The sequence below is a fragment of the Myotis lucifugus genome, unplaced genomic scaffold, assembly GCF_000147115.1.
Source record: "Myotis lucifugus unplaced genomic scaffold, Myoluc2.0 scaffold_350, whole genome shotgun sequence".
NCBI lineage: Eukaryota > Metazoa > Chordata > Mammalia > Chiroptera > Vespertilionidae > Myotis > Myotis lucifugus.
Genome location: NW_005871398.1, coordinates 395,909 through 410,004, shown reverse-complemented (window position 1 = coordinate 410,004; position 14,096 = coordinate 395,909). Strand labels below are relative to the sequence as shown.

General features: G+C 36.1%; 1 protein-coding gene across 1 annotated transcript; it reads left to right on the top strand.

The window, feature by feature from the left end:
* The first annotated feature begins 5,792 nt into the window (after positions 1-5,792).
* On the top strand, positions 5,793-6,734 carry LOC102429743 (olfactory receptor 10C1). The gene has a single exon (XM_014466654.1). It carries the CDS (start codon positions 5,793-5,795, stop codon positions 6,732-6,734), a length of 942 nt encoding a protein of 313 aa, XP_014322140.1.
* Positions 6,735-14,096: the final 7,362 nt, after the last annotated feature.

The window sequence follows — 14,096 nt, the reverse complement described above, 5'->3', positions numbered from 1 at the left end:
ATTTGTATGCTTTGTATGTCAGCATTGGGCCACTGTGACTGGGGGCACTTAGCTTGACTTGAGAGTAATTATCTTGCTCACTGGCTGGGAGGGAGGGTGTGAGGTAGAGGAGATAAATACTCAGTTCTGGATTATTCATAGATTGCTGACTTTCTGGATTGATTGTGCAAGCCCCTCCTTTTATTGATGTCCACCTTCTGTTGACAGACATCTACCCTGGGAGAGAAATGAGATGAAACTCTCTTTCTTGTCATTGTAAAAAGAATTTGAAATCCTAAGGTGTGATAAGGCCACCCAGCCATCCAATCAAGGTACACATTTTCATGGAGGATATTCCCACTCTTGAATAAATTAAAACAATTTTTTTCTTTTAATTTAAACTTTCTTCTATAACTGTTTTCTTGTTACTTAAAAGCTAGGTTTTTTTGAAACTGCTTCCAAAGCTTTTCAGGCTGTATATGTCCTTGGAATGAATTTATAAATAAGAATTGACCCTGGCGGGTGTGACTCAGTGGTTTAGCATCGACCTATGAACCAGAAAGTCACAGTTTGATTCCAGGTCAGGCCACATGCACGGGTATTGAGCTTGATCCCCAGTACGGGGTGTGTAGGAGGCAGCCGATCAATGATTCTCTCTCATCATTGATGTTTCTACCTCTCTCCCTCTCCCTTCCTCTCTGAATCAGTAAGAATATATTTTAAAGAGAGAGAGAGAGAAGAGTATATATGTTTGTAAATAAAAAAACATGTATTTGATGCTCTTAGAAAGTCTTATTTTCTTTCATTAAAACGTGTGCAGTATAGGGAACTCCATAGATTCTCTTAATTTGAAGAAAGTTAGAGGGAAAGGTACTAATTCAGAGTTCCTTAGGAAAATATGTCACATATGTTTTTTATGTTTATTTTTTTAAATCAAAAACTGAAATATTTTCTATTCAGAAAATATATTTGGATCTAAATATCTTCTATAATTTTAACCCTAAAATATCAATTTAAATATTTTAAAAATGGTTTGGATGTTTGTTTTTTAAATAAGTTAGGTTACTGGAGTTCTACATGTTACTGGATCACCTGGGGTAATTTTCTGATTGGAAAATTAAGAATTATAGTCAGAGGGGAGGACATGAGAATTTTTAAAGAACATATTCAATTTACTTTAGAAGCCGAACCTCTCTTATCATGTGACTTGTTTTGTATGTTTGTTAAACTATATTATCACATAAGCATTGCTGCTATTGGGACAAACAGTGACAGTTGATTCGGGTCATTTGAATGTCCACTGTCTGTTTTACTTTGTATGTTCGTTTTGACACTGTCATATGCTCAATCTTCAGTGGAAGTCATGAGAACCTATTATTTTTGCCTGCTCCCTACTTTACATTGGAAATATTCTTTTTTACCCAGAGGTACCTTAACTTTGATGTAAGGGATTGTTTCCATTGCCAACTATTTTCTTCCTTGACAAGTAAGAGAGTTGTGAACTTTTCAGTGATGCCTTCCCCAGGATATTTGCAGATGTGGTTGGGAAAAGTCATTTCATCCCCGACCTTTGCATGTCAGGTGCTGGGGTGCCCAGGTGCCGCCTCGCCTGCGACCCGGCTCTCTCTCCCTCCAATCACCATGGGGATCACGGGGCCGCAGGCTCTCTCTCCCTCCGATTGCCATGGCGATCGCGGGGTTGCTGCCTGGCCTGCGCCCAGGCTCTCTCTCCCTCCGATTGCCTGCTGCCCGACTTTTTGATGGTGATCACTGGCTGGGGGGTGGGCAAGGGGGTGTTGCCTCGCCTGCTGCCCCGGCTTTTTGATGGGCGATCACTGGCTAGGGGGTGGGCAAAGGGCGGTCCCCCAGCTCTTGCCTACTGCCTGGGTTTCCAATCACCGTTCTTCCATCCTTCCCCTTTCACCTCCCATCATTGCGCATATGCAAATTAACTGCCATCTTTGTTGGCAGTTAATTTGCATATCGCCCTGATTAGCCAATGGGAAGCGTAGCAGAGGTACGGTTAATTAACCTTTTTGTCTTTTATTAGATAGGATAGGCTTCAAGTATATATTTCTATGAAACATGATTGGTATATTGCATTGTGTGTCCTGGAATTTTTTATCCTTGGAATTTCTAAGGCTATTTTAATTTAGTAATAGAAACATATCATTCTTTGAAATGTTTTGTAAAGAGCTAACAAAACTGTGACAATTACTCCCTTTAATTTATTATAATCTATTTGTGATAGAAGCAACTCTTACAAATATATAAAAACTCAAAACAGTTATAAATTAGCACTATGGGAATGATTCCCCAAAAATCTAATGAAATATTTGGGAGACAAATTGCCTTGAAAAGGCCCCAGGAGATTAAAGTTAAACTGTACATGAAAAGGAGATGTAATAAATAGTTCAATGGTAAACTCATCACTTCCTTATTTTACTTCTTTCTGGAAAAGATAAAAAGAAGCTTTCTACGTTTGTAGAAATTAAGGGAAATTCCTTAATCCTTATTTTCCAAGCAAACTAAATAACAATGGTATAATGATTTAAATATTTTTAAGTCATCTATTGGATACATATACATTTAAAATAAGTAAAATAAGTAAAACAAATTTCTAATAATTTCCCAGGAAAATTTATGGCATAACATATATTGGATTTATTTTATTTCATACCTGTATCAAATAAGTAACTATATATCATACTAAATAAAATATTTGTAGTATTGCACAAGGAAAATCAAGGGGAAAATGATGCATTACTAAATGTATCAGGGTTTTATTTTTAAAATTTTTTCTGTAAGGTTTTTTAAATTACATTTATTGGGATAACATCCTATATAATAAAAGCCTAATATGCTAAGTGTCCAGTCCTACAGTCAGCCATTCAACCAATCAAAGCACAATATGCTAATGATATGCTAAGGCTGCTCAACTGCTCACTATTACGTGCACTGACCACCAGGGGGCAGATGCTCCAACTGGTAGGTTAGCTTGCTGCTGGGGTCCGGCCAATCAGGACTGAGCGAGATGAGCCGGACATGCCCTGGAGCCTTCCCTTGTCCCTCTCTGGCCCCGATTGTGCACCGTTGGGGTCCCTCGGCCTGGCCTGCACCCTCTCACAATCTGGGACCCCTTGGGGAGATGTCAGAGAGCTGGTTTTGGCCCGATAGCAGAATGAACAGTCACTATGATGCACACTGACCACCAGGAGCTGCCCCCTGGTGGTCAGTGCACTCCCACAGGGGGAGCGCCACTCAGCCAGAAGCCAGGGTCATGGCTGGGGAGTGCAGCAGCGGTGGTGGGAGCCTCTCCTGCCTCCACGGCAGTGTTAAAGTTGTCCAACTGACAGCTTAGCCCCCAGACTGCAAGAGGGCACAAGCCAGCCTGAAAGACACCCTGAGTGCATGAATTTCATGCACTGGGCCTCTAGATGGCTAATAAAATTATGTAGGTTTCAAGTGTACAATTCTATGACACATTGTTGTATACTGCATTGTGTGCCCACCACTCAAAGTCAGATCTTCTTCCATCACCATATATCTGATGCCCTTTACTACTCCCAAACCCTCTTCTGTCTGTAACCATCATACTGTTGTCTGTGTACACTATTCATGGTGGCCAAGACATGGAAACAACCGAATTGTCCTTTGATAGATGATTGGATAAAGAACACATGTTACATATATACAGTAAAATATTACTCAGCCATAAGAAAAGATGAAATACTGCCATTTACAACCATGGGTGAAACTTGAGAATATGGTGCTAAATAAATAAATCAGACAGAAAAAAATCAATTTAATTAACTTTTTCAGTTTTATATCCCACATGTAATTTCACTCATATGTGGGATATAAAACTGAGTAACCAAAAAAATGAGGAAAACAAATAAATGAAAGTTTTATAAGATCTTTCAAAGTCATGAAAATTCCCGAAGATAAGGTAAAATGTCAATGGAGTTATTTCTGCATTATCTGTTCTTAAATGAGTATCACTTACTCCTCTACTCCCGTTAAAAAAAAAAAGTATTTTAAAATACAGTTCACTGTGTAGGTACCCAATTACTTCTCTAGAGTAGTCCAACTCTTTATCAATTCCTAAATTTAGATCACACAATGACTATATATTACTGCCACCTTGTGGGTAGTTCATACTTAATTATTTTAGCTAAAAAATGTTCATGTTACTCTAATTTTGGATTTGCCTGGAAACAAATCAGTGATTCCGATAGATATTTCAGTTCACCTGCTTAATAAATGGCAGTCATTGTGCTAAGTTGCAGGTTTGAAGGACAAAATAGGCACAGATTCCCATCTCAGAAAGATGATATTTGCCATTCTCATTTGATGAAATTCATTTTGAGGGAGTAAAAAATGAAGACATCTCAGTAAGAGAGACTGTCAGTGGCTCATGAAAAAACATAAAATATGAGCTTGGACTAGGGTTTGGACCACAGGTTTCAGTTTCAGAATGATTGGCTGGTGGGCGTAGTGGAGTGACACCAATTTGCATGTTTCTCTTTTATTAGTGTAGATTTTTTCAATTAAACCTCAATAAAGCAGGAAAAAATAAAATGAAATGAAACTGCCTTCTCCTTTCAATGGAGAACCTTGAAAAAGAAAAAGTTTTTTTGTTTGTTTTTTTGAAGACAGTAAAAAAAAAAAAACAACTTTCACATTTTTGATCAATTATTTTCATTAATTCCATTGGAAATTTAGAATTTCTTTCATCAAGCCCATTTATGCTGCTAACAATTTAATCATAAGTAATGAATAAAGTGAATGCTCTATGGGCGGTTTATGGAGCCTACTCTGTGTACTCTACTGGGCCTATCGGTATTACAAAGTCCTGAGCCGTCACTGTCCATTGAGGAGCTTAAGGAAGATTATTATGTCAAATATCCATAAAGTCAAAAATTAGTATGATGACATAATGAAAATCTCTTAGAAACTTTTAGGTTTACACATCAAAGCCTACGTGATGTAACCAATAGCAATAGATTATCTCTGGTAAATGTATTAAAAATAAAAACCCAATTCTACATTGAACGTTCATTGTTGTTCCTGAACAAATTCCTCTTGAGACAAATATAATTAAGCCACGCAGTGGAAGCAATCCCTCCGGTCTTTAGTCAGAATACAAATACTACTGATTCCATCACCATGTCATAAGTTGAAATCGCGGTAAGTCTAGAAGCCCAGCAAGGGAAAGTTTACCTGTGGTTGTAGGTATGTTCTCTTATTCATAAATTCCTGTAACATTACATTGAGGTTGTAGAAAGGAGAGTCTGTTAGTTTGGGTTTCCCTGGTTTTTAGCTGCCTATTGGCTTATTCTTTTCAAATCAAAATGCATAAATATATGTATGAAAATGAATACATAAATGGCTGGAAATATACTCCCTTCCAAATGCATAAGGAATGCTGTGAAATTTGAAAGACCAGCATATAGCACCTTTATTTTTAATTATATATACTTAGGTTTTATGTGACTTCTTTACAGTTAGAATGCTTTCATATGTTACTTATATAACAGCCTGTGTATATAAGAATATCAAAAAGATAAAACAAAAATATCGTAATATTCAGAATTCAAAATCAGGAAGAAATACTGCACCCATTTTAGTTGGGCAGCTATTTAGAATGCTTTAGCAAAAGGAATCCGGTGTGTAGTTCTCGTGGCAGACCACTGATCCTAGGAAAGCTCCTTTTTCTGAGGGGTGATCAAGACCTCTGCTGGTGACTGGATTACATTAGGTATTATCTGCCCTCTCTGTTATCTCCACAGATATCTGGCTCTGAGCCTATAATGAGTGGAAACGAATCCTTCTGCACCAGATTCACATTTGTGGCTTTCTCCTCTCTAGCAGAGTTGCAACCTGTGCTCTTCCTTGTGTTCTTAATCATTTACTTGTTTACTGTGGGAGGAAACCTCATTATCATCTGTCTGATCTGCGTCACCCCTTCCCTGCACACTCCCATGTATTTCTTCCTGGTTAACCTCTCCTTCCTGGAGATGTGCTATATCACCAGTGTGGTGCCTCAGATGCTGGTGCACCTGCTTGTGGATACCAAGACCATAACTCTGGGAGGCTGTGCAGCTCAGATGTACATATTTGCCATCTTGGGACTGACAGAGTGTTGCCTGCTAGCAGCCATGGCTTATGACCGCTTTGTAGCTATCTGTTACCCACTGCATTACACTCTCTTGATGGGCCCTCAAGTGTGTTTGAAATTGGCTGCAGCATCTTGGACCACCGGGGTGGTGGTGGAGTCAGTCCAGATCACCTGGATCTTCACTCTACCCTTCTGTGGAACAGGCAAGATTCAGCACTTTTTTTGTGACATCATGCCTGTGGTGAAACTGGCTTGTGTTGATACCTCCCATAATGAGATTGTGATGTTCGCTGTCTCCGTGCTCTTCATCATGAGTCCCTGTTTCCTCATTCTATGTTCCTATGGGCGCATTTTTGCGTCCATCTTAAGAATCCCTTCAGCAGCTGGCAGACGCAAAGCTTTCTCCACTTGTTCTTCTCATATCCTGGTGGTTTCTCTCTTCTATGGCACTGCCTTGTTCACCTATCTCCAACCTAAGACTGCACACACCCCAGAAACAGACAAAGCAACTGCACTCATGTACACGGTGGTCACACCAGCTCTGAATCCTCTTATCTATACCTTGAGGAACAAGGAAGTGAAGGAAGCCTTTCAAAGGCTAACACAAAGGAACGCTCTTAGGCAAATGGCCTAAACCAGCCATCATAGACAAAACTTACACTATTGTACAGAGAGGTTACACAAGGTTTTATGATCCCTCTACCAATATATATTGTCATTAAAGTATTTACAGCATAGCAACCAAGAAACAGTTGGACGTTTTCAACATTTTTCACTTTGTTTAAGTAAAAGTGAGCTATGCAGTAGGACCATTAAATAATATATCATTTATTCAATCAAAATATTTAATGAACATAATTACTGAACATCTCCTGTGTTCTGAATACCATTCAGTTTTTTGCTTCTAGTGTGGTAACAGGATTAAGGTTAGTATGTTTCACACCATTTTACGAAGGAAAATGAAATGCTCTTCTTGTGGAAAAGAATTAAAAATGAATAGAAAGTAATTAATACATTTTTAGTGTCAAATATAGACTGTTAGATTTAAATTCTTAAGTAGAGTACATGCTTTTAATTACTCTGGTCTCTATACAGCTTAATAATCATGCATCTGCAATAATCAATGTTACTAAATATTGATGAGTGATATTCACTGTTACATGACAACACAACTCTATTTAACTTGTAAGTCCAGTGAGGGACCCTGATTGTTTATCTAATATGTATATTAGGTGTATATATTGCTAGGCCAATGATAAAAATATGACAATTATATAAGATTTTTAAATTGTGGTTATTTTCCCCCCATTTTTTTGTCTTCTTCTGTATTGAATACATAGTATATTGCTTTGTTCAAATTACCATTCTTCTTAAATCATCACTGATGTCCTATATTTTTCAGAATAGCAATGATCAGAATCTGGAATGTTTATCAATAGAATTACAACTGAAAAGGGCATACCTGGGGATTTTAAACTCAGAAACTAAGCATCACTGCAAATGGAAGCTGAACAAATGAATTCATTTCCTGTGACTGAACAATATGAATTTTAGGAGAAGTGAGTGTTTATGTTTATACATGAGATACTGTGATAGTCTTAGATGAGAGACTTCACAAGAGTAGAATAACTGAAGGTCCATAGGCACTACCTGTGTACAAGCAGAGCCTCACCCCTCCCAACATTACCTCTTAGTTGTCTTTGACACACATAACAAATACTTTATATGCAAGCATGTGTGTGCACGCACACACACACACACACACACACACACACACACACACACACACTAGTCCAACAACTGCCAGTCATCACAGGTTTTCTGATCTTTTGCATTGATTTGCTCCCATTTAAAATATTCACTGCTCTGCAAAACCACTTAGGGAAGCTTTGGTGTTGTGATGTGTTACCAAACTGTTAAGAGATCTGTGCTTGCACCAGAAGTAGTATTTCTGGATGCTGTCAACCTCCAGTTCTGCAGGAGTCCAGGATGATGCTGAATTCCCAGAAAAAAAGCTGAAAGAAATCTCTTTACCAAACTTATGTGTCGTTTTATTCCTTGAGCTTCAAAACAGTTATTTCCCAAATTAAAAGCTTAAACAATATTTTACACACATATCATGAGAGGCAAATCAATCTTTTGGTTTAAAAGAATGAGAACAGGTTCCAAAAATCAACCTCAAAAAATGCCCTATTTTAACATTTATGGAAGGAAAAGAATGTATACAGATCTGAGTTTAAACAATAAATAATCATGAACAGCAACGAGAGGCTTTCCAGCACGTGCCCACTTCTCTAAAACTTACCCAGCACTCAGCTCCCCCATTTAACACTTGATAACACTTCCACAGTCCAAACCGATGTTAAGTACCAGAAATTTCCAGTAGTCAGTCCTTCAAAATGATAAAAGCTGATATTACAATTATCATTCTATATTTTGAAAGATATTAAAGCATGTTTAAAATCATGTAATAATGTTGATCTTACATGCTATTTCCTCTCTTTAAAATCTCCCTCTCCAACAACTATCCTCTTTCATCTAATTAATCCACATTTTCCCTTTAAATCTCAACTCAATAATTGCTTATTTATAAAAGCTTTCTTTTGTCTCTATAACTACATCTCTTCCTCCCATTACATGTTTTGTGACATTGTCTAATTTTCTTTGGGCTCTAGTTTCCTTTTCATATTTACCGTGCTTGGATTGTGTATTTAATTGTTTTATTAATATATGTATTTGCAATAAATTGTAGGCTCCTGAAGGTAAGAACATGTCTATTTATTACTGTATCCCAAAACTTAAATCAGAGACTGATAAGGATAGATATTCAATTAATTGCAAAAATATTAAAAAATAAGTATAAGAATAAGTGACAGTTATTTTAGGTTTTTTACCTCATTTGAGATATTCAGGTATATATTTCTTCTCCAAACTGCTGGTTATTATTACCCCACGGATCTTGTACTTTTCAGATCTCCTTTGATACAGTTACATAATTAACCTTTGGGAGTATATATAGGCTAACTCTTCACCTCAAGCTATCTGTCCTTACAGGAAAGTGGACACTAATAATTAAATCAAATATTTATTTGGCACCTACTATATGCTGGGTATTGTCCTGTGCTTTGCAAAGTTTATCTCCTTTATATCTCACAACAGGCCTGCAATGAGAACATTATTATCTACATTATAGAAATGAGAAAACTGAGGCCCAGAGGGAAAAAATAGGAGGGGTAAAGATACAACACATCTATGGGATATTAATTCAGTCACTTGGTATTATTCTACCTAACCATACTCCAATCCCAAAACCAATTAATCAATTTTTATTTTAGTTTCAGAAATTTGATGGAAAATTAAAAATGTATAAAATACTCAAACTGTACACTTCTTAACACTCTGCCAACCATGTGTTGGAGGAGACAGATCTATTCTAAATACATTCTACTATGTTTTTGCTTCTATATTCTATTAATCTTAATGTGTAAGAGGTATTTTTGAATTTGTATTTCCTTCACAACTATTATCCCTTTGCTTTGTTCCTCATTGGAAAAGCACAACTTCATAAACCTCAAATTATGAGTTAGAACATGGGTGGGCATATGACCAAGGCCTCACAGAAGAGACTGGCTTAAAGTTGGATACATGACTCAATAAAGCCCAATCAAGCTAACTCTTGAGTTTTTACTTAAGCAAACAAGAAAAAGGTGATATTGGCAAAGGTGGGTGGGAGGAGAGCGATCAACCAATGAACTTGTATGCATTTATGCATAACCCGTGGACACAGACAATGGGGTGGTGAGGGCCTGGGGTGGGGGGAGGCTGGAAGAGGTTAATGGGTTAAAAAGGAGGACCTATGTAATACTTTCAACAATAAAGATCAAAAAATAAAAATAAATTTTAAAAAAATAAACGAAAAAGGTGATATCTTTTCCATTAGAGTTGAACTTGGGAACATGTAATTCTAGAATTCCTGAGGGCTATATCACAAGGAACGAGTGACTTAACTATAATGTCAATGGGAGGAAAACACTTCTTAGAGCTGCATACATCTTGGGTCGTGATGACATATAGGCCTGTGAATCCAGTAATACACTGCAATATTCTATTGCATGAGACAATAATGCATTCCCCCTCTTCTGTCATTTTCTTACATCATTCTGAGATGAGGTATTCCTTACCAGTAAGTGAGAAATCCTCAATAATTCAAAAACCATTTTAACTGAAGTTCTAGAGATTTAGACACAGCTATTTTTTTTAACTGTATCTTTTTACTCTTCTGGAAAAGATTAGTTATTGCCACACATTCTTCTTCTAGTCTGACACATCCTTATATAGAGTTTAACAATCCCATATTAATAAAATAAATCTAGGACACATGTATCCTTTCAGAGTAATTCAAGAATAATGCAAATTACTTCAACAAATATTAATATATTATAAAATAAATAATTCAGAGTCATCCATTTGTTTGACAAAATTCCCAAGGATTTTAATTTTTATGAGGTTTTTCTATTGTCCTCAAAAGGAAGGGGCTAGACAAATAACCTTTGTAACCAGGTCACCTGACTCAAGAGAAGTTTCCCAAATACAGGACCCAAAGTATAGGGTTAGTCTCCAGACTCCTTTCAAGAAAGACATGAATGTACTATAATTATGTTTTAATTTTTGAATTAAAAAAATAATGCTTAATTAAAACAAAAAAATAATGTTTCCTCAGTTTCTACATACAATTGTCACTAGGGGAAAGTAGATGCCAAATATTTGTTAACAATTATTGATCGATCTAGCAACATTGATTAATCTGGCAACAAGGATAATAACCCAGAATAGAATTTTACATGCTTGTAAGTTTTCACCAAATTATGCATGTTTTCAATATAAACAATACAATCAATTTAAGTTACTAATAGCTCATTAAAAGCCTTATAATAAAGGAAATAACATATACTATATTCACATCCTACCAGTTAAAGAAATTTATTCAGAGGCTGTTTATTTTACTCTGTAGGGTTAGAATTACTAGACTGCCTATTTGAAATTCTTCCTCGCAGTGCCATCTGGTGGAAAAAAATTATAGTGATTGGTGTGAATGTCTTACATGGATTTTTTGTTAAGACTACACATTTAATTTAAAAAACTACTCATATCATTTTTATATTCTTATCTTGATAACAGTTTAATTACAAATTATATTATCCAGTTTTCATGTAAATATTGTTCACAATTTTATTTTTTTTCTTTATTGATTAAGGTATTACATATGTGTCCTAATCCCCCCATTGCCCCCCATCCCCCACCCCCACTCATGCCCTCACACCCCTGGTGTCTGTGTCCATTAGTTATGCTTATATGCATGCATACAAGTCCTTTGGTTGATCTCTCCCCCTTACCCTCACCTTCCCCTACCTTCCCTCTGAGGTTTGAGCATCTGATCGATGCGTCTCTGTCTCTGGATCTGTTTTTGTTCATCAGTTTATGTTGTTCATTATATTTCACAAATGAGTGAGATCATGTGATATTTATCTTTCTCTGACTGACTTATTTCACTTAGCATAATGCTCTCCAGATCCATCCATGCTGTTGCAAATGGTAGGAGTTCCTTCCTTTATACAGCAGCATAGTATTCCATTGTGTATATGTACCACTGTTTTTTATCCACTCATCTGCTGATGGACACTTAGGCTGTTTCCAAATCTTAGCTATTGTAAACTGTGCTGCTATGAACATAGGGGTGCATATATCCTTTCTGATTGATGTTTCTGGTTTCTTGGGATATATTCCTAGAAGTGGGATCACTGGGTCAGACACTTTAAAAACATATCTGAGTCCATGAGGTTTTTTCTTTGTTTTGTTTTGTTTTGTTTTGTTTGCTTAATCCCTTCACCTTTTTCATGCATCCCACAACAGAGGAGAATGGGGGTGGGAGGGATGTAAAAGGGAGTATAGGGTAAATTAATGTTGATGGAAGGAGACTTGACTTGGGTGGTGAACACACAATACAATATACAGATGATGCATTATGGAATTGCACATCGGAAGCCTACATCATTTTATTAACTAATGTCCTCCCAATAAATTCAATAAAAAAGTAAAAAGAAAAAAATATCTGATACTTTTTAGCTCTCAAGATAATGTGACATATGTAATTTCATTAAAGTTATTACATTTATTAAAGTTATTTAAAATGTACCCAAAGAAATAGAATCATTCCCTCCTTTACTCTTTCACTGTGCTCTATGTGCATACCAAATGAAGAACATGTTACACATGACTGATTTTTTGTCATCTAATTCTATCGTTCTCTATAGCATATATAACTCCTTGGCATATCTTTCCATAGTAACTTATAAGCTGCCTGAGAGGAGAGGTGGCTGCTTGCTACTCTACACTGATATCATGGCCATCAATAATTTTCACATTATTCAATCCAAGAGGTCCACAAACTGTATCTCCATCCTTCAAAGATGACCTAAAAGGCATTAAAAGTATTTTTAAATAAACAAATGAATTACTATTTTTTAAATTCTAAGTGTTCCTGCATCTGAAATACACCTGTTAAAAAAATAGAGCAAGTACATACAGTTGGATAGGATTGCTATGTTTGGCCATGACCCTTAGGGTTTGTCATCAGGGAAGATGGATATTATGCAAGAATACTGAAGTTATTATCATTACATATTTAAATGACTTATTCTCAAAGAAAAAAAGGGTAGAATTAAAAATATTGGAGGAAGTCACAGGAAAGCACTTTCCTGCTCAGTCTGAAGAAAACATCTAGCAGAGATTTTTGAAATCAAAATGGACTGCCTTCAAAAATGTGAAATTCTCAACTGATGAAATTATTCAAATGTATCCTAATTGGTTATTGACTGAGGATACATATAGATAGAATTTACTTTGAATTATTTCTTACATTAAATTAGTTAAGGCACCTCTATGACATAAAAATACACAACATATTTTGCTTGTGAAAGTATAAAACACTAAAAGGTGTCTAATAATTAAATCTCCATTGTATCCCTCCTTCCTATTCCCACCCTCTATCTTTAGGTAGAACATAATTTTCAATCTTCCAGGGGATTACTTATATGCATGAATAATATAAAATAAACAAATAAAACTAAGCATTCCTTTATGAATAATGTCATATCATCTGATAACTTATAATCAAAAATAAAATTATCTTATTTAACTGAAAGTTATTAACACGAATAGCTATCTACTATAGGAAAAAGCTTTAAAATTTAAAACACTACTTCTCTTAAAATAAGAAACCTCCCACCTCTACATGATATGAGATTCTGGAAAATGTAAAAGAAACATTTGAATTATACCTTAATTATTTTGTGTCTGGAGTTAGCCTCAATTAGAAGGTGTACAAAGTTATATTTTTTACTGAGAGCTAACATGGACACAGACAATAGTGTGGTGAAGGCCTGGGAGGGGCAGGTGCGGGGTAGAGGGGGTTAATGGGAAATAATGGGGGGCATCTGCAATGCTTTCAACAATAAAGATAGATTTTTAAAGATGGAGCCTTGTTTTCTTTTCCTGAAGGTATAAGTATAAAGACCCTATTGCATTGTTTTAGGTAGATTACAGACAGATTCCTTATTCTCACCATTTCACTCCCTTCTTTCACATTTACCAATTTTACTCATCATGCTCAGAAAACGTGTTTCCATAATTATCTTCCCAGAACTATGCCTAACTTTTGGTGGGTAACGGGAGGAAAACTCTTTTAAGATTATTGAGTATAATAGATGTCTTTGGGAAGACTTGGACAAGGATTTTTTTTTTAGCAGCCAATACTCAAATCCTGTTTATACCTGATATTGCAGTTTGCTTGTGATGTGATTTTTATATTTAATTGATATCAGTCCTAGCAGCATTAATGGTGAAGTTAAGTCATTGGTATTTTGTGTGGCTGCTGTTGTTAAAGGACTGGCTGAGAATAGTGCATCATAGTATAGTTTAATATAGTTTCTAATATAGT